We start from the raw sequence: 22,033 nt of genomic DNA on the forward strand, positions 1-22,033 counted from the left end.
AAAAGGAAAATAAGAACAAAAATATCAGTCATTTGGCTGTTTATACAGACAGCTAAACCCTGGTTCTGAGTTACAAAACATTCCCAAACCAGATTTAACCTGGGGATGAATGATTAAGTAGAGGAACTGCTTTTGGGTGTTTCTGATAATTTAACATGTTCTTGCAAAACACTCAGTGAAGGGGCTTGAATTCATAGAAAAAAATCCATAATTTGATGGAGTTAACAAAATATTGTATCCTGGTGTCCCAGGTTATGATGTGGAGGGAAAAGGCTTGTTTGCAAGGTACATAAAACCTGATTTTTTATTATCTAATCCTTTTCTTTTTGAAGGGTAAATAATGCTGACACAGATTTGTGCTTTCAGCTCTTGCATGAGAAGTCAGGGAGCTGCAGCACTGGAAGAAGAGCTGTTAGAGCTGTTAGAGGGATGGCCACGGACAGGACACATCAGGGTCAGAAAATGCTGCTCAAAGGAGAAACACAGTGGGCTGAGACAGCTTTGAGTGAGTCTGCACTGCACTCAAAAAACCCCAAACCCACACAGAGATGAGCTGCAGAACAGATGTGTGGGCCCGTTAATGTACTTCCACCCAGCTGTGAAGGCTGAGTCTGGTAATGTCAGCCCTGATTAATTTTATATGTGAAAAGTAAATTGCTCAGGTATAAAAAAATTGCTGTATTTGACCTCCATTAATACACTTCAACAATTTTAAAATGTAATTGTGCAAAATTTAGTTTGTTTTGTCATGGTAACTATGAGTCTTGAAGAATATAAACATAGGTCTCTCTGCTCATATAACTTATACAGCATGGGCCAGTAGCTTCAAAAATGAAGTGTAGGGTCAGGAATCTTTGCAATTCAATGCTGGCCCTAAAAATGTCTCACTTTGCAACACAAAGCAAATATTCCAGACACTAAAGTTCCATATTTTACCAGCCACAATTTCTTTATTCACGTGTGGTGCAATAATCCATCAGCAATTGCCTCTTCAAGCCTAGGGTGTGTCTGATACTTCACAAACATGGGTCCTGGTAGGAGATGGGAGGATTGTGTTGGTACTCACTCTGTGGGAACTTTGGTGGGTTGTCATTGACATCTGTAAGCGTAATTGTCACTTTGGTTGTCCCTGAGAGGCCTCCCATGTGTCCTCCCATGTCCTTGGCCTGTATCACCACGTGGTACTCCTCCTTGGCTTCTCTGTCCATGTTGGGAAGGGCAGTTCGGATGATTCCTGCAGGCATGAAGGAAGGTGGCAAACAGATTTAATGAAAACCTGGCTGCTGCATTTGGAGTGCATTAAACACAGCAATATTTGCAGTGATGGTGGAGGTTCTGCTTTCCCTGAGCATTGCTGTGAGGAAAGCAGCCCTAATATTCCACACAGAGGACAGGCCTGCAGAATTACAGCTGAGCACAGAAACAGCCTTTCAATCATACAGCATACAGAACACCCAGAAACAGCATCAGCTTTCTGGTGCAGGAGCTCCAGCAAATGCAGGAGACCAACCTGCAGCAGAGGGGGAAGATGTGCTCAGACACAGCAGCAGCTGCGCCCAGCCAGGATATTCAGTTCACTCTGATGCACTATGGTCACGAGGTGCCACTCAAATAAACTGCTTGACAATACCTGTTTGAGCCTCCACTGAGAAGTAGGGCTGACCTTCAAGGATACTGTAAACCAGTTTGGCACTGTTCCCATAGGTAGGGTCATCAGCATCTGAAGCTGTTACCTGAATAACTGATGTACCTAAAAATGGAGAGCAAACACAGGAGGGAGAGTCAGAGGTCAACACGTCTGGAAGGACCATGCAGAGATGCTTTCAGTCACACAGCAGAGCTGTTCCTAAAATTTTTTATTTCCATGTTTGGTAAATGAAAATCAAAATTACTTTACAATTTCTATATGACAAAATATACTTGTATGATCCAAAAAGATCTGTCACCAGCTGTGATGTGGATTAATGTTCTAACCAGGGAAGATATAAAAGTCAGCAGTCACCCTGCACCGTTATGGTTTTTCCCCTCAGTAGTTTAAGCCTTATATTGCTTTTGTCGTTAGACAGCCAAACAATAGAGTTTTCCTTTACATTTTTCTCAGTAAATTTCAGAAAAATCATTCCTGTAGAAATCTCTGAGACAGACACAAGCTCAAACAGGAGATGAAAATGGAATAGTTGGTGAGGCAGTAACTTCCCAGCTTTATTACACAGCTCTACCAAAAGAATGATCTTTGTGTTTACCCCAGAGGATTCACACTCCATAAATTCCAGGGGATTCTTCTGCTCCTTCCTAGGAGGAACAATAGTTCCATTCTAGGACCATCTCCCAGTTAGGAGCTGTGCAGGGTTTGATTTGGGCAGCAGATTAAATACATCAAGTGAATCACTGGCTGAACACAAAAGTAAATTTTACTTCCCTGAATCCTTGACAGTAAGAATGAAATAAAGCCAAGATATCCTGACAGTGCAGCACCTTCCACAAAGGCAGTGCCCTTCTGAGTACTCACCTACATTTGATCTCTCGGGCACATTGGCATGGTAGTTTTCATGGAGAAACTCGGGCGGGTTGTCATTTATGTCTTGAACTTTGACAATGAATTCAGAAGGGGGTTCCAAAGGTCTGTTTGTGTTCCTGTCCACAGCCTGAGCTGTCAGGGTGTACTGAGCTCTCTCCTCCCGATCCAGTGTCTTGGTTGCATGGATGTTCCCTGATTTGTCGTCAATAACAAAAATGATTCCTGCTCCTTCACCTGAGAGAATGTATTTAATGTTTCCATCTCCAGAATCAATATCTGAATGAAGCTACAAAGGAGAAACAGACATACCTTAACAAGGGGGCACACATTTCCTGGATGTGCTTATAAAACAAAGAAATGCAGAATTGCTTTCATTTCACAGTTTTCAACAATTGTGGCTTCCATCAGGCAATAATCCACACTCAGGGACATGCTGTGACCACGGGTACCCCGCATCCAGGACAGTGCCAGCCCAGACATGCCTCCTGCCACATGCAGGGCTCTGCTAAACTCAAAATTTCAGATTTAAGGAAGAAAATACACAAAAAGATGCTTATAGCAGGTTCTTTATTTGCATGAAGTTGGTTGAAGGAGTAATTTTTACAAAGCTTTTTTACACTTCAGTGAACCGTGTTCTACTGCGTTGCATGTAAAATGCTGTTAAATAACAAATGGGATGAGTTAAGTGATAAATGAATGAGACCAGCTGTGCCCAGGTGTGCAAGAAGGCCAAGGGCACCCTGGCTTGTAGCAAGTACCATGTGGCCAGCAGAACCAGGGCAGCGACTGTCCCTTGTACTGGGGACACTGCTGAGGCCACGCTCAGGGCTGTGTCCAGTTCTGGGCCTCTCCATTCAGGAAGGACATGGAGGGGCTGGGGGTGTCCAGGGAAGGGAACAGAGCTGGGGAAGGGACTGGAGCCCCAGGAGGGGCTGAGGGAGCTGGGAAGGGGCTCAGCCTGGAGCAAAGGACGCTCAGGGGGCCCTTGTGGCTCTGCACAGCTCCTGCCAGGAGGGGACAGCCTGGGGGTCGGCCTGTGCTCCAGGGAACAGGGACAGGAGCAGAGGGAACGGCCTCAGGCTGGGCCAGGGCAGGGTCTGGGTGGGCACAGCAGGAATTTCCCCATGGAAAGGGGGCTCAGGCCTCGGCAGGGGCTGCCCAGGGGGGTTTGCAGTGCCCATCCCTGGAGGTGTCCCAGGAAGGGCTGCAGGTGGCACTCAGGGCTCTGGGGACAGGGTGGGCATCGGGCACAGCTGGGACTCCATGGGCTGGGAGGGCTTGTCCAATGTCAGTGATTCTGGGATTCTGTGTGATTCTGTGATTGCCAACTAGTTTTTAATTATGCCCTCTCTAATATAAAAGAGACAACAAATGCTTACTAAACATTCTTAATTCCAAAACCAGTGCACATTTCAGTTTGATGAATGAGGGAAACATTGAGCCAAATTACAGATTTATTAATTTTATATTGACAGCTACAAATTGCACCATTTTAAACCAGAATACCCAGCATGGTGTTTGCTGATATTGATCCTGTTTCTCCACTCCTTTTGTGCTGTGGTTAAATCAACACCATTCTGCTCCTCATTTAGAAACTGGCAAATACACTGGTTTATTTACCTGTTTATATTTTACCAGTGTTAGACAGTAGCAGAATAAAAAACCAGTCCAGGATGTGTGTACATATACACGTGCACACAGATATTTACCTTCCTCTATACATGGTCCTCTATATATTTAATTTTACTGATAATTTGAAAATGAGAGGATAAAAAGATACCTATTTTACTGAGCTGCTGGGTTAGACATTCAAGTTTTAATTGCTGTTTTTAAAGACCTGAGAATGATATTCTTGAGACATATTTTTGCTCAAGTTGTTGGCGTGGTTCTTGCTGTTTTGCTGAGTAACAGCATGCATACCTTCATTCAAGGACTGCTGAGGTCAATGGAAATACTTGTATTGACCTAGGTAGTATTTTGCCTGGCATCTAAACTTATCTACCAGAAAATGAAGAAGCAGCTTATACAGCACAAAGGCAACAGAAAAAAAAAACAACCAAAAAACCAAAAAAAAACCAAAAAAACCCACCAAAAAACCCCCCCAAACCACCTCAAAAATAATAAAAATGAAGAATATTAATCAATCAATATTAATCAAATAGTAAAAATGAAGAATATTAACCAATATTAATCAACCTCAAAAATAATCAAAATGAAGAATATTAATCAATGAAGAATATTAATCAATACAAGGCTGAAAAAGGAATTGTTTCTTACCCTTCCTACGAGCACGGGATCTGGTCCCGTGTACTCCTCTATGACAAAGAACTGGTTCCACACCCAGCCTCTCTTGGAGCGGTGCAGGACTTGTCCCTCCTTGCCCCGGTCGCGGTGCCCGTGCAGCGAGGGCCGGGCGCGGCCGGGGCGCTCCAGCCCCTGGCTGCAGCACAGCACCCCCAGGCACAGCAGAGCGGCCTGCAAACAGCGCTCCTCCTTCATTTTTGGTTACTGTGTAGGCACAGGAGTATCCGAGATTCCACCCCTTCCACCTTGCAAGTCAGGAAGTCTGGGGCCACTGAGGAGTTTCAGACCAATCCTTGTGCACATAGGATGCCACCACGCATTAAACACATCACCTTAATGCTCTGCAGCTTCCCAGCTCAGTTCCTGGAAGAAGGGACAAAGGAAAAATCGTCAATTCTTTGAGGATCTAGTAGGGTTTTTATTTAGCAAAACAAAACTAGGACTTCCTTGGTAAATATCAAGATAAGAAGATTAAAATAAATACATCAATGCTGATGAAATCCTGAGTAATGAGCAGATTTGATGTTTTGCTACATGCAGCTGCCACCTTGCAGAATCTCCTGGCTGGCTTGTTTGGCCATTCAGTGGCTGGAAGTTGAAAGATAGATAGGGAATCATATTTTCTCATGATCTTTTCAAATAGATTTAGCCCATGATGCAAGGTAACTGTAGAAATACCTAATTTAGACCTAATCCCTTTTTGAAGCTTAGATATAAGCCTTTGATATAAGCTGCTAAGGCAGAGGTCAGATACAAGGGAGATCCCAAGACTTATCAGGAATGCAATATTTCTCCACCAGCCCTTGCATGATCAACACATCCTTATGCTGAACGTAACCATCCCTGGTTTTTTCTGGGCAGGAGCAGGGGCTGTCAGACCTCCAAGGAGCTCCAGTTTGGATTTAGACCCTGGAAGCACCTCTGAGGATCAAGGCACCATCAGCACTGATTGCCAGTGTGATGCATTCAGATATTTTTGATAACGATTGATTTAACAATTTATTTCTACTTTCCCTGGGTGTCAAATTACTAGGATTACATTGATCTCTTACTTTCTAATACTTCTTAAAACACTAGGTCAGATTTAATATTTGAGGGAGAAATTGCATTATACAATGAAATCTGAACTAAGCAGCCCTCAATCCATCACAAAGGCCACTTCCACTTATCCCTGGGGTTTCCAACATATTCTCCTTAAATCTTTACACAGCAAGAAATTTTACAAGGTCCCTAAAATGTTTGGTTTAGTTTTTGGTGTGATTCACTTTACTCTTCTGCAAGATACTGATAAAAATCTTGACATTATATTTGTTCAGGCAAATATATAAATATGTACCACCATCAACTGTAAAACCGAATGATTTTTAAATGTGAAGTAAGGAGATCTTAATGGTATTTTCAGCAGAGAAAATGTGAATATAGGCAAAAGCTTGAAGCTAAGCCCATTCTGTAACTCCAGCCACAGACGAACATCTCACTAGTCCCAAACCCACTCATTGGGGGTTGTCTTTCTCACATCCTAAGCAGTCATGTTCTCCTTCCACATTCCTTTTACAGTTACATAAAAATACATTGGCTGACAGGGGTTCATGAATAAGGAATGAAATATATTGGTTTATTTCCTCAAAGAAGATCAGCTTTCAATTTTATTTTACTGAAAACTGAAATTACAGCACCAAAGTACTCCAGCATAATGAATGAAATGACATTCTCACACATAGATGCAAATACAGTCTGGCTTTCCCAAGCATATTTATTAAATAGATTTGGTGTATCCATTTGGCATTTTCCTATTGTTACATGATGACACATTACAGATTACTCACACAAGCATGGAAGACATACAAAGGAAAACAATCCCTATGATTTTGCTCAGGAAAATGCTTCTATTTTGACACAATGTATGTGTGTGGTGTGGAGCATTAGGTCTGTGGTTTCATGTCTCCATTTCATGTCTCCATCTTGCTAAAGGGTAAAAACAATGAAAAGCTTAAATCTCAGGTGTGAAAACTGAGCTTTCTCAGGTGTGAAAACTGAGATTTCACCTAATTTGGATGCTTGTTTTGCACCCAGCTTTGCATAGGGATAGAAAAGGATGGGATTTGTGCTATAGGGGATCACTCATGTGCAGTAGTTAGATGGGATTGGGTTCCTGGAATGTTATAAAGAACTTACATACTTCAAACATGGAACAGGAAGATATTCCTGGACAGCTGGGCATTTCTAAACCTGCTGTAAAAAAAAAAACCAACCAAAAACCCAACCTAAAAGCTGTAAATAAACTTCTTATGTTAATAGACTTGGGGTGCATTTGCAAATTAAAATCAGTGAGAGTCATTCATCACTAGCATCACAGAATGATGTCAGCTACAGAGATAAATAAACAAATCCCCCACTCTTCCCCAACTCCTCAATGCTGTTATGTAAACCAGTAAACACTTTTTAAAGCTGCTTAACCAGAATGGCAGAGCCAAGCTGATACACACACTGCTTATTATCAGCTATTCAAGTGTGAAGTGCTGGAAAAAAAATGTTAATCACAGATCCATGCTTATTTACTAACAAGAATTTAAAGCAAAAAATCTTTGTTATCTTTTGTTTTATCCTCTACATATACAGAGATGAAGCAATAAGGCTCCATGTCTTCAAGCTAAAGAAAACTATTCTCTCTCATCCACCACTTCAGAGAATCCCAGAAGCCCAGCACGGTTTGGGCTGGAAGGGACCTTAAATCCCACCCAGTGCCACCCCTGCCATGGCAGGGACACCTTCCACTGTCCCAGGCTGCTCCAGCCCCAGTGTCCATCCTGGCCTTGGGCAGTGCCAGGGATCCAGGGGCAGCCCCAGCTGCTCTGGGCACCCTGTGCCAGGGCCTGCCCACCCTGCCAGGGAACAATTCCTCATTCCCAAGATCCCATCCAGCCCTGCCCTCTGGCACTGGGAGCCATTCCCTGGGTCCTGTCCCTCCAGCCCTTGTCAATTGTCTCTCGCCATCTTTCCTGCAGCTCCTTCAGGCCCTGCAAGGCCACCCTGAGCTCACCCAAAGCTTCTCCTGTGCAGGTGAACAATGCCAGCTGTGCCAGCCTTTCCTCCCAGCAGAGCTGCTCCATCCCTCTGCTCATCCTGGTGCCTCCTCTGGGCTCTCTGCAGCAGCTCCAGGTCCTGGCTGTGCTGGGCCCAGGGCTGGGGCAGCTCTGCAGCTGGGGTCTCACCTGAGGGGCAGAGGGGCAGGATCCCCTCCCCTGCTGCCCACGCTGGGCCCAGCCCAGGGCAGGGAGTTCTGGCTGAGCCAGGTTCCTCTGAGGCTAAAAATAAGTCCCTTGGGCTGTTTGGAGCAATTGCTTCTGCTTTGGGTTATAAAAGCAAAGGGCTCTGTGCTGGCAGCAGTTCCAAGCTGCCTCTGCAGGCAGTGACCCCCAGGTAAGGCTGCCAGGAAAGCTGGAGCTGTAAGAACGTGTCCCTGGCCTCCTTATCCCCCATGTCCCCTCCTGGAGTTCACGCTCTGCTCACTCACATCGTGTTCACTCCAGCAGTAAAACCTCTGACTCCTATCCCCAGAAAACCTAAAATAGCGTAAATCAACAGGCTCCCACTGAAGGCTGTGAAATTACTTCAATTCAAACCAGCTACAGTCTGGATTTTCATAAACTACTTCTATTCTAAAATATTAGGTGCACAATATGTTCTTAAGTTAAAGCTAAAATAAACTTCATTAATAAATAAAGCAGTAGCTTTTACCAAAAAAAAAAAAAAAACAAGTCCAAATCTCTTTTTTCCTTCCTTTATTTTCCAAGCAATCTACTTAAAACATTTCAAACATTTCAACATTAATTCAGCTGCTGAAAGCCTACAGTTTCCTTCTACTTTGAGCAGAAAACATGGAAAAACAGCTAAACAATTTATAAAGCAATTCCTTTTTCTCTTGGGGTAAAAATACCTCATAAGACTGAGACATTGTAATACAAATGTGAGGATGGCAATTGTTGCAGCTGCTGGGCTGCTGCTCCAGTGAGCACCTGAAAATTCTGTGTGCAGCACTTGGATTCAGGCACTGCACAGATTTGTCAGACTGATTTGCCATGAAAGGTTGCAGCCTTTTTTAAAAGTCACAATCTTTGAGACCTTTGGGTATCTCTGCCCATAGGTTATAATCCTCAACTGCAGCAAAGCCAGTCTCAGTGGGCAGCTGACCAAACTGCAACTCTGGGATAGAGTTAACCTTCCTCCTGGAAGCTGCTGCAGTGGTGTGCTTTGGATTTAGGAGGAGAATGACGCTGATAACACACTGAAGTTGGAGTTGGTGCTGAGCAGTGCTCTACTCTGAGTCAAGGACTTTTCAGCTTTCAGCAGGCTGCATGGGAGGCACCAAGAGCAGGGAGTGGACACAGCTGGGATAACTGACCCAGCCTGGCCAGAGGGATATTCCAGACCATTCCACTGTGCTCAGCACATAAACTGGGGGGAGCTGGCCAGGTGTCTCTCAGGAGCTGGCTGGGCAGAAGTCTGTGAGTGGTGAGCAACTGTAGTGTCCATCACTTGTTTTGTATATTCAAATTCTTTCCTTGCTGTTATCACTATTTCCTTCCTTTTCTGTCCTATTAAAGTGTCTTTATCTCAACCCATGAGTGTTCTCACTTTTACTCTCCCAAATCCCTGCCCCATCCCTGGCGAGTAGCAGGGAGTGAGCAGTGCCTGTGTGGTGCTCAATTGCTGGCTCAGGTTAATTGACAAATGTCCTGATTTTTTTTTACATTATTATTTAGAATTGTGCAAGGTATCATTTTGAAATCCCAGATTTTCCTAACAAATCTGTAAGAAAACCTGTTTCCCACTTCCTTCAGCATAGTGGATCCCAAGTTTCATGGAAACATACAATATCCTGAGTGGGATGGGACCCACAGGGATCATCCAGTCCAGCCCCTGGCCCTGCCCAGACCCCCAGCAATCCCCCCAGGATGATGGATGCAGCCCCTGGCCCTGCCCAGACCCCCAACAATCCCCCCAGGATGATGGATCCAGCCCCTGGCCCTGCCCAGACCCCCAACAATCCCCCCAGGATGATGGATCCAGCCCCTGGCCCTGCCCAGACCCCCAACAATCCCCCCAGGATGATGGATGCAGCCCCTGGCCCTGCCCAGACCCCCAACAATCCCCCCTGTCCATCCCTGGTGCCCAAAGGCTCCTGGAGCTCCGGCAGCCTCGGGGCTGTGCCCATTCCCTGGGCAGCCTGGGCAGTGCCAGCACCCTCTGGGGGAAGCAGAACCTTGCCCTGCTCTGCAGCCTGAGCCTGCCCTGGCCCAGCTCCAGCCACTCCTGGGGCTGCCCCTGGCCTGAGCAGAGCCAGGAGCTGCCCCTGGCGAGGAAGTCTCCAACTGCTCTGGCTGAACCAAGAGGGACTTGTACTCAAAAGCAGGAATTCCATTAATACCTTTGAACTGTATACAGATGAATGTTGGCAATTTTGGTATTGAATAACAGCGTCATCAGGGGTAAAGGGTGAATAGGAGTTAGTCAGCCACCACACAAGGCCTGATCTCATTAGCAATGCACACGAGTGCAGTGAAATCCCTGAATATCATTGGATGCACGCAGGACAGAGAAATATTTTAAAAGTCTAGTCCACACTTTAAAAAACAACCTGCATGGGGAGGTGTATACCAAAATGTCTGCATGGAAATAAAATGTGTCCCTAAACAATTGTGAGAACAGGCCTGCTGGGCATTTCTAGCTGCACAGACAGCGTGGCTGTGCTGTGTGCTTGTAGTTAATGCAAACCTCACCAGTTTCAATTTTAAGAAAAGTCTGTTCTTTGACTGCTAGAAAATAACACCCATCAATATTCCTAATGGAAATATGCTGTTCATTTGAGAATTCAATCAAGAACACAACACCTGAAAAATAATATATCCATGTCCACGTGGAAACCATATTGCAAGCAGCCACTCTGCAAAGTCAGTGTGCTCTACACAGCTTCACACAGATCTGAATGACTGCTCCAAGATACCAACAGTGAAAAATGAAGAGGCAGCAGAGATGATTTCAATGACAAGAGCAGTGGCGGAAGTGAAGTCTAGCCAACTTTAAATTCCTTTCATTATTTTTATAGCAACAATAATCCCCAGCGTTCATGATGATTTCCTGTATGCTATTAAATGACCATATGCCAAATTATAATAGACTAAACAATTTTTTCTGATTTGTCTGGGCCATAACTTCTGGATGATGCATTAAAATAGCAATTGTTCTCAGGAATACACTCGGCAGAAGGCAGCCAAGATCACAGTGTTGCAATATAATAATGGATGATTATGTTCTGAAATGTTTTGCAAAATATCAAGTAAACATAGCAAACTCCCAGCCTAAATGAGATTTTAGCTGTAATTAGAGTTAGCTGAAAAGATGAAGGATTTATTCTACCATAATTTTATCATCAGACAAGGAAATGAATAGCTTTTTAATGACAGAATAAATATTGGATCATATTAGTTCTGGAGTTCAGAGTGCCTGAGTTTTGGGCAGAGAGGTAGAGGGGGGCTCAGCTGGAGGAGCCCTGGGAGGCAGGGAGGGGCCTGCAGCCCAAGTGAGGTCCCCAGCTGGGCAGGGCCGTGTCCCCATTTGATCTGGCACTGCAAAGCTCCCCAGAAGCTGGACAGACTCCTGCCTCTGGCAGTGGGGCTGTTCTGAGCAGCCCAGGGCTGCCCCTGCACGGTTTAAGCTCGGTGCTCTAGGGTGTCCCTTCCCTGACACTGCAGCGTCCCTGGGCTGTGGGAACGGAGCAGCTCCCGTGGAGAGCAGGTGGGGAGCGCCTCTCCAGATCCAAGAATCAGTCGAGGCACATTGCCTAATCTTTAGGGCATATCACAAAGGTAACTTCGGGAGTTTTAACGAAACACACGAGGTGAGGGATGTGGAAGAGTTCTGTGCACAAGGGTTTCATTCCCCTGTGCATCAATGAGTGTGGGAGGAGCTCAGCCTGCCACGGATCTTTATCCTCCTGCAGATTTCTCCATGCAAACTCTTGATGCCTACCAATTTTCAAGAAATTTGGTGCATATTAATAAGAAAAGATTTTTGAAGGAAAAAAGTTATTGTTGCAGAAAGCTATTCAGCCCTAACCAGTCTCCCACATTTAACATTTTTTTTCCTCTTTGGCAAAATGTTGTTCTCTTCCTTGAGTCATTTCAAGAAAATAACATAATAAAGTAAATTGATAGCCTCTTCCTTATTGTTTGTGAAGCAAGAAAAACCACCAGGAATCAGTACCTTGCACATTTAACTTAATTCTCTCCATTAATTTTTTATTTTAAACTGTTCTGCATTATCAGACCAATCTTTGAATAGTTTTAAGCTTGGACTTCATGACAAACTTTGTGCAAAAGAGGGGCCCTCATTTTATTTACACAAAATAACGTTATGATATCAAGATCTGCTTTGCAGCACATTCAGTTGCATGACACATATGGCACAGCCAGTTCTTCAAATAAACCCTTTAGTCCTGAAAACAGCTGAAATTTTAAATTCCAGGTGTGCTAAGTTTGGACAAGACTCAAATGAGGATTATTGCATTTTTCTGCAACTAGAAACTAGAACTGCAACTAGAAAGCAGGCTGAATTTACCATTAAGCAGAATTTAGGGAGGTGCAACACTGCTGTGTCAAAATTTGCAAGGCCTCCTTTAAAAGGACAGCTGAACTGGGAGATGAGACAGCATCAGCCTTCAGCTGTACCCCAGCAGTTTAGGGCTTCCTGTGTATTTCCAGCCAGGAAATCATCCCACTGGGAAATGGAGTTTTGGTTCCTCAAATGAGCCCCTTCTCCCAGGGCAGCACTGGGACACAGCACCAGCACAGTTCCCTCTCTCAGTGCCAGCGCCTTGGGCCTCACTCACCATGTGTGAAATAGGAGAATTAAAAACTGAAGGACTCCCTGTGCATCAAACTGACTCCATGCCTGTGAGCAGCCCCAGAGTCTGGTCATGTACATCTGTGTGTGCTGGGAATCAGGTACCAGGAGCATGGAATGACTGATAGGAAGGACAACTGATAGAGGGAAGATTTAGAGCAGATATTACGAAAAAGTTCCCTGTGAGGGTGGGCAGGTCCTGGCACTGGTGCCCAGAGCAGCTGGGGCTGCCCCTGGATCCCTGGCAGTGCCCAAGGCCAGGCTGGACACTGGGGCTGGAGCAGCCTGGGACAGTGGGAGGTGTCCCTGCCATGGCAGGGGGGGCACTGGGTGGGCTTTATGGTCCCTTCCAGCCAAAACCATTCTGGGATTTTTTAATAAAAGCCAATGTGCCCTGGTCTCATGTAAAATGTTTTGTTTAGATGACAAGAGCTCTGATCTCTATACATTCCTGCTGTATATGTAGGTGGTAAATTTCATTTTTCCCAGCGTGTGATCCCAAAGCAGACCAGCAGCAGTTACTCCCTGTGAGCCCCTCTGCAGCGCTGGGTCCCTCTTGCTGGAGCACATTCCAGGCCTCACTGGAGAGAACAGCAAAAACCCCTCAACTGAATGCAAACGAATATGAAGTTTTCTGTGCCATTCACAAAACATAATTAGTCTTATGAGACAAAAGTATTTAGTCCAGAAAAGGAAATTCTTCTTATTTAAAGATACTTGGGGGAAAAAAATTCTTAGTTATTGCACTGAATAATGAGAACCTCACACTCCCCCAGTTCAAGTTCTGTGTTTTGCATGGGAGTGCTTTACACTGCAATGTAAAGGATTAGAATTTGAGGCTGCAGTTCTACAGAGATAAGTGTATATATAACTTTATGCATTGTATTTGGTGAGCAAACAGCCAAGATTCTAGAGGTATCCTACCACAGAGGAATTCTAGGTCATGGCAAGATTTGTATGTACTAAATACAGAAGTGAAATCTTTACAGAACTGGTGATTTGCATCTTGACAATAGAAGTCACTTCAAAAATGCTAAGCAAGTTTTGTAGAATCCTATTCTGAGTTCTGTAGAATCCTATGAAAGGAAATCTTAATCCTTTGCATTTTTAAATTATATTTTATAGCACTGTATTGGATTACTGAGATGTTTAAAGCCAATAATCCCCACCTGCTCCAAAGAAGAGTTTTTGAAATGTAGCCACATTTTCCTGTAGCAGCATTGAGACTCAGCATTACAAAACCATAGACAAAGCCAGAAAATGATGGCTCTTTGAAAACAGAAGTCATTGTGCAGGGAAGAGGAAGAGAAATAGCCCTCTGAACAGTGTGATGTGCTATCTGTCAGCATCCACCTCTGAATTCATCATGGAAGGAGGGCATTTTCCCCAAGCTCTGATTTAATTTGTGCTCATTGGGGAAGGGTGAGATTGCCTCTTGCTGTACCTCATATAAAGCAGGGGAAAGCAGGAAGACAACTTAGTACATTATGGAGTGAATGACACAGAAATAAGCCTGAGAGAGTGATATTAAAAGGCCTGGGAAATGAAAAATGGCTGTAAACAGAGTTTTACATTTACTTGCTGCCCTGGGGAGATCCACTTAAGATAAATGTGACAGAGGCTGTCTGGTTTTAAACATAAACTCTACAGGAACACAACCAGCATAAGAAAGGCAGTCTTATTAAAGAACATGGTGATTGATAGAGTCATTTCAAGTAATGACCAAGCTTTTGGTAGAGTTTATTTTAAATAGTAATTGTGTTCTTGTGCTTCTCAGACAAACTAGAATTCTCATAATTCTGTGGATGCTCCAAGGCCAGCGAGGCTGCAGCCAAGCCCATGCTAGTCTCAGTCATTTTGTTATTAGGTAAGTGGCTATCAATGACAGCCTGAGGAGGACACAAATGACAACTAAAGTCAACTTACACGCAACTACTAATGCTGTATTTACATGCTAAGCCAACCCTGAATATTTTTCCCCCTAAGAATTGATATGTATGTATATCTGAATAGCATTTGTGCTGTGACTGATAATCTCTTTGGTTTGTGCCAGAAATGAGACAGAAAGTCAAGATTAAAGGGTGAAAACCTATCAAAAACTAATGATTGCAGGCAGGTCTATTGAGCTCCCAAACCAAGGCAGACAGAATTCCAGCCAGCAGTCCATTTCTGCTCGGATCCATAGCCTCTTGCTGAAAGGCTGGCAGCCCCCTCAGGAGCAGAAATCTAAATTCAGTCTGTGGTTCTGCACTTACAGCTTCATTTCCAGAGGCAGCTTCAGCAGCGCTGCCCAAAAGCCAGACTACTAAAGCATGCTGGGTGGTCTTTGTGTGGCCAGTGTGCTCCTCCACAAAACATTCTTCCCCTTTGAATTTAATCCTACCAGACTCCTCAATCCCCTTGTCCCCTTCAGTTTGGTCTCCCTCACGCAGGAAAGTTCCTGATGAAAGACTTCCCCTCCTTAAAGAGGTTCACATTACAGGCCCTGGAACATTTATCTTTCTAAAACTCGACAAGTTAGGGAATTACTGAGAATTCCCTTTACAAATACATTTGCTAAAAAGAGAAAGGTGAGAGCTAAATTAGCAACCAAAAGCCTTCTCCTGTCCCCAGCTTTCTTGGAGCTGCGGAAGGAAGAGCTCAGATCCTTTAGCCATGCCCATGGAAGGCTCTTCTTTTGATAGCTTGCTTAACTATTCCAGTTTAGTGCAGATTTCTTCCATAAAGAGCATAAAAGCCACTTTGAGACTTCTGAATGAAAAATTGAATCAATAATTAATTTTTGCCTAGGCAGAGATTGTCTGTGAGGAGACCAATTTTGGCTCCAAAGTATGAGATAACAACCTCAGAATATTCAAACACATTCCCAAAGCAGCCTCAGTGGCACTAATAAAGGAGACCATCACTGTTTAAATACTTAATGGGAGGCTACAGCTGAAAGGACCAAATCTCCACATTTCTATTATTATTTGCAACCTATTAAATCACAAGATTATAATTAAAACAATGTTTGCATGACTCTTTCCTGAGATGCCTTGCTGTAATTATTCACCACAGAATATTTCCATTTAACCTAAGAAACCCCAAGTACACAAACACAAAGAAAACACCATCTTCATTAAAACAACTTCCTTTTGGCTTCCTGATCTGCTCTGAGCACAAATCAGAGGAATTATATGGATTTTTAGGGTTCACAGGCTGTTCCCAACTTTTTATTGCAAGCCCAAAAATCCAGCAACAGGAGCTAGGATGATGCAATGAGATGCTAAGCATACAAATAAATACAATAATAGCACAAAAAAAGACAGACTGGTGTCAGCTTGCAATTAAAATTTGGTTTTCATTCAATTGATCCATTAAAAAAAAAGGGCAAATGATTCAGATATTTTTCATAAGCATAACTCATTCTGAGTTAAACCTGTTCATCACACCTTTCTAACTGATCACATGAACCACAAACACATCCCAGACCTGGCTTGGCACTATTTCTCACCTATAATTACAGATGATGGTGGCAAGACATTTCATTTCTGTTCCTGTGACAGAACCAGTAGCAACGACAGATTTAAGGCAGTGCCTTGCTTTAGCTGGAATGATGTTTGGTGGTGTTGTTACCATGCAGAAAAGGCAAATTTGAAATACCTGAACTGATATTTCACAGAGTTTGTTGTGGGAAATTGGCCAAAAATGGGCATTTAAAAAATTAGCTTAGTGATATTCATAGCTGACTCGATGAATCAACTTCATTAGATGTATTTTGGAAGTGCATTAGGGGTTTTGAGGCTATAAATACAATTTTGCCACACTTACTCTGGTGCCAAGGGCAAGCCTTGGCCTTAAGAGTGCAATAACCAGGTCTGGGGGGGGATATCTGCAGGTCCTGGAACACCAACCTCATTTCTGCACCAGCAATGTCTTCTTTGACCAACAGGAGGTTATGAAACTCCTGGAGTGGGAATGAACCTATGTCCAGGCAGGTGAAGCTTCACCTTCCACATCAATAACAATTTTCTCATTAATGAAAATGCCTGAAGTGCCCTTAAAAATGAATTTGGGAAAAAGAAAGAGGAAAACCTTACATTTGGTAGGACTGCTGGATCGAGAACAGTTTAATTTTTTGATGAAATTACTTCAAAATGAGGCAAGTAGAAGGGAAAAATTTACATTTATAGAAGTGAAATAAATAAAAAACCCTATAATTTAAAAAATGCCATGCATGTACAAATATACACATAAAAATACTGAAAGTTCCATTCACCAGGACAGGATTAGGCATTTTTTTCCTCCACATTAAACATGCCCTTACATTCAGCATATTTCTACCAAAATGTTCTTTCCAAAATGTTGCCAGGGTGATATCGCTATTTCAATCCAACCAATTTCCTTTGAAGTCTCCCATAACAGTAATTAAATAAATTGCTCTTGGAGTAATTATGTTGGGGTTTTTTTTTCAGAAAAGGAACTATTAGGTTAAAGAGAGATGAGAGAGTCTGTCACCAAACATAATCTTTCTAGAAACATTGGTGCTTGCTACATTTATTGGAAGAAGGATGGAATACTTAAAAACTTTGGACCTTTTTAGCTTTTTTTAAAGGAAATGTCAACTTCCCAGCTGAAGTAAGCACCAAGTTAAAATGACTGCTGACAGTCCTGGGAGTGCAGAGGGAAAGAAAATGGAAGTTGTGTCAATAGAAAGCTTTTCAATTCTATGTATTAAGCCCAAGAGGGCTGGTGAGAACTGGAAGGCCAAATTGCAGTGTTAAAGCAAGTGGATGGTGAACAAGATGAAGGGGATGGAGAGCCCAGGACTGATGATCCAGAGGAGGGCACAAAATGGAGCAGTCCCTTAATCCATCATGCTGGAGCCCTTGGAGACTGGGCTGCTGCAGTTGGGGAGGTTCTGTGTGCGGCCATCCATCAGCTCCAATGCCTCCCCTCTCTGGGAATTTGATCTGCCCTGACAGAGGCAAACGAGGCTTTCACAGCCCCACAGAGTTGCCAAATGTGTAACTTCATGTTCCAGCTGTACTTTGGCTTTGGCTCCAAGCCAGGCTAAAATTGATAGGTGTAGCATGTCGAGCATCTCATGAGTTTTTGAGGTGCTTTTTTTTTCCCCAGAATAAATTCTTTTACCTTTGCTAGGGATTCCCTTTTATTTGTGGGGATTGGCATTCATCTGATAAGCAGCACTGATTTCAGAACAAGCTTAGCTAACTCTCACCTTGTTCTCTGGCTTAGTCTGGTACCTCAGACTTCATGGAATTTAAATTCTGGTGCTTGCTAGTATTGTTCACATTGCAAAGAACATGGAGCTTTCCATTTAAAGCTTTTCTTTTAATTCCTTGGCTATGTTTTCCTTTATGTGTGAAGCTGAAACACCATCCTCCTTTTCCTTTAAATCTCTCTGGTATGTGAGATAACACTGCATAAGGATAACCCACGTGGATCAGTATCTGAATTTCTTTATGGATCTTTACCATATCCCACCCAAGGACAGTGACCCAGTGCTTGTCTGCAAGCTAAACCTCTACTTTCTCACCACATTGAAGACCCAAAGACAGTGTTTTCAACTTAAAAACTCACAAAGGTGAGCAAAAGGACAATAAGAAATAGCTTCCTGGAAATCCAGTGGTCAGAGGGAATAAAGCACCAGACAGGCACCAGCTGGAGAAACTGGATCTGGGGATTCATCCAAGAACAGGGAACATCTTTCTGAGCAGACAGACATATTTCTTGTTCCAATGGATGGCTGACAGGGTAAACATTGCTATAAAAAACTTAACATGATTTTTTTTTTTTTGAACTCTTCATGCAAATTTTGTGAACCCCTTCTGGCTTAAGCTTCAGCAAGTGAGCTTAGAATCAGACTCAAGGAATGGCAAATCCATATTATAAGCAGGAAAAATAATGGCAGAGGTCATGCACAGGCACTTGAATTATGTTTGTAAACACAGCTTGAACTAAACCCAACCATGGTATGTGACACGAATGATGGTGTAACAATGAGATTGCCAATTGGAGTGTTTACTAAATGCTTATTTAATAATGGGGCTTAAATAAATAGTGTAAAACATAATTTTCCACCTGTTAATGTGAACTTGTTAAAATTTCAGTGCCTTGTAAGCCCTTAGGACAGTTGCTTGTGACATGCCCAAGCTGGAGTGAGCTGCCAGCACAGGCAGCAGGACCCAGCTGGATTCTTAGGCAGCATCAGCATCACTTTTGGCCTGCCCAGGCCTTGGGTTTGGTTAATTTATTTGGCTGTAAGAAGTTATTTAAGGACCAAAGGGCCATTGCCTGATTTGCTTGGGCTTATTGCTTCGCTCAGGATCACTCTGTGCTGTAACACAGTGGGTTTATGTGTATGTTTGAAATGAAAGGGTAAAAATAATAATGCACTGGTCCATACACAGTGAACTGCTTGTGCAGCAGGAAACAGCACAGGAGGAGAGAGGAGATCTGAAAACTGGAGGATGGTGGGGCTGGAAACTGCTCCCCAGGGCTCAGCTGTGGAATCACTGCAGCCTGGGAGCTGCACAAAGCTCAGAGGCAGCACAGGGAGCAGAGGGTGCTGTTCAACACCCAGAAAATCACCTTTCACAGCAACACAGGCTGCCATGTGCCCTACAGAGCCCAGGGGAAAGTGCAGCCTGAGGAGCAGGTTTGCAAATTTAACAGTGACTCTGGAAAAATAATGGGTTAGAAACAGAACAATGGCCCTGGGTCCAGGGAGAAGGATCCATCCCTGAGTTCTCTGGGATAAGGTCCCACCCCCAACGCCTCAATACATCTGCCTGGGGCAGCTGATGGTTCTTTTCCATCAGGAAAAGGCAGAGAGGCTCCTCTGCATCACTTTTAGCTGTACATAACTTGTATAAGATCAGAACTGATAATTGTCTGGTTAGACTCTTTAGAATTTAGGCCAACAGAACAGTCTTGGCTTTTAATTTCTGTTCTTTTGGGTTAGATGAGTTCAACAAGCTGCAGCAGATTAAACTGGTGGAGACTTCAAGGACCCTGCACTGAGACCTGGATGTAATTCCACAACTGCTCAGAGGCAAAGCACTCGGCTGGGCAAAGGGCAATATGTCAGCCTCGTGTGAGCAGAGGAAGCAGAGGGAACAGCACATGGGGAGCAGAGGGAACCTGGATAACCCTAACCCAACAGAGCACCAGCCCCTGCTTGGGACAGTGGTTTTGACAGCTGTTAAAAAGTCACTACCATTCTATTCTTTGCTGGGAAGTTTTCCCACTTAAACAATTAATTATTTCTGTATTTGTTAAATATAAAACAAATCAATGACTACAAACCAACAAGGAGAAAAGTGGTCATTCCAATTGTTGGACACACAACTCCGGTGTCATTGTGCTAAGGCTGGGAGCAGCAGAGGGGTGATAACCGGTGGGCCAGGGGCTTTGCTGGGAGAGAGCACAGCACAGTCTTTGTTGAGCTGTGCTTGGGTGAGCCTGTTCTGGGATGGGGCTGTTCTCTCCTGGGCCTCACACGTGGCAGAGGGGGACAGGAGACACAGCTGGCACCTTTGGGCTCAAGAACAGGCCAGCAGAGCAGTGAAGGCTGCAGCTGGCTCCCAGCCTTGGGATGAACAGCTCATTAGTGAGTGCTAAATGTTTGTGTGAGCACGTTTCCTGGAATAAATAGGGAATATCTTTTACCCAGCGTGCTGCAAGTCACACATGCTGCCTGCAGTAAGAAAGTATGCGAACAGCTCAGGAGGTCAAGGCAGAGCCTTTGGCTTGGTTGGTTATTTTTGCTTCAGTGACACCCTGGTTCACAAAATGCAGCTGATGGCACGGACCCCAGCCAGGACGGCCAGGAGGCCTCTGACAGTGGCCAGGCTGTGCAGGTTATGTAATCTGCTCTTCCATTTTGCGGGGAGAGATGGGAGAGTTGGAGGCCAAATGGCCAAGTTCTCCTGTAAAAGAAGGGAAAAAGCTGCAAAAGTACAGGGGGTCAGACCCCATGACCATGAATATTCAGTATTTTAGGCTGTTGTTTCTAAAAGAAGATTGTGTTCATAAACAGAACCAGAAAATACCCTTCAGGGTCAGTCCTGCTTTTGATTCCAAATGTTATGTTGGCTCAGACTTCCCCTTTCCTGGCCTCTCCCATTATCCCATTGAATTCATTAGGAGGCTGTGGCTACTGGCCAAAAGAAATGGGTAATGCATCCCAGAGCCCATACTCTTTGAAACATCTTCTGAGACAGGAATTTATGGCATCAATATAATGAAACTCAGATTACAGCATTAAAGTCTGAGTCTGTCTGCTTGCCACACATACCAGAATTATACAGAAAAGTTGAGCCACAGAACCCTGACGAAACTGGGGAAAATATGCACTCCCATCTAGAGGGAGGCTTTAGGACTTGGTTGCACCAAGTCAGAGAACAAGTTAAACCAAGTTTAAGAACAGCCTCGAGCAAGAGAGAAATCACACATGACGCTACACAGGTAGCAGCAGCAGACCTGAAAGAACTGCTATGGAATCATAAACACTTTGGCTTCGGCACACTGCACATAGCAAATTTAGCCTGGTCTACAGCAGTTACTACGTTAGATAAATAAAAATAGGATCATGTCCTGACTCCATTCTCATTTTGTCCCTCCTCCCCCTGACCAGCCCTGAGAGAGTTACTTTTTTGCTTTAAGGTATCTGTTTAGTATGTTGTATTCTATGCCATTCTCTTTGGTATTATGTTTATTACTATCTATTCAATGACTATCAAATGGCTGCTTTCTATCCCAAAAAATCCACATTATTCTCCTGCAGTGATTACAAGTATTGCTTTTATAGACCAGAAATTGGACAGCTTTTCCCTGTAAAGGAACAGGAGAGACTTCACCTAAAACCTTGGAACAAGCCTTCATTTATGAGACAAGGGAATCATTTTTATTCCACTACATGAATTCAGTGGGCTGCCACAGGCCAGTCATAATCTGTTATTGTTTCCCTACAACCTTGTACTATTAATTTTTCTTTTTAATGAACTGTCCAGTCTAGTTTAGCTGTGGAAGCTATGATGGAGCTGCAATAGAAATGGTTTATGTCATGCCTTTGTCAAAAAGCTTTCCCCTACAGCAGCAGAATGTAATTGAAAAGCCATTTTAAAATAAAAGTAACTGAGTGCTTGCAAATGCAGGTTGTCAGGAATGGAGAGGGAAAAAACCTTTGCATTACATTAGATTTTACCAATCACTACTTGTGTGTCTTTATTAGTGTTTATACAGATGAGAAAAGCCACAGAAACTGCATCTGCTGCATGGTTATATCAGCAAGTGTTCCTGCCA

At 43.7% G+C, this 22,033-nt stretch overlaps 1 protein-coding gene across 1 annotated transcript in view; it reads right to left on the reverse strand.

Moving 5' to 3' along the window:
* Positions 1-22,033, reverse strand: part of CDH11 (cadherin 11) — an 81,369-nt gene that overhangs the window by 14,948 nt on the left and 44,388 nt on the right. The window contains exons 3-6 of the mRNA XM_030956050.1: positions 4,796-5,185; positions 2,510-2,804; positions 1,631-1,750; positions 1,067-1,234 (exon numbers count right to left, since the gene is read on the reverse strand). Coding sequence (XP_030811910.1) covers positions 1,067-1,234; positions 1,631-1,750; positions 2,510-2,804; positions 4,796-5,017 — 805 coding nt within the window. The 5' untranslated portion in view covers positions 5,018-5,185. The remainder of the gene's footprint in view (positions 1-1,066; positions 1,235-1,630; positions 1,751-2,509; positions 2,805-4,795; positions 5,186-22,033) is intronic.

Source organism: Camarhynchus parvulus, chromosome 11 (genome assembly GCF_901933205.1).
Source record: "Camarhynchus parvulus chromosome 11, STF_HiC, whole genome shotgun sequence".
NCBI lineage: Eukaryota > Metazoa > Chordata > Aves > Passeriformes > Thraupidae > Camarhynchus > Camarhynchus parvulus.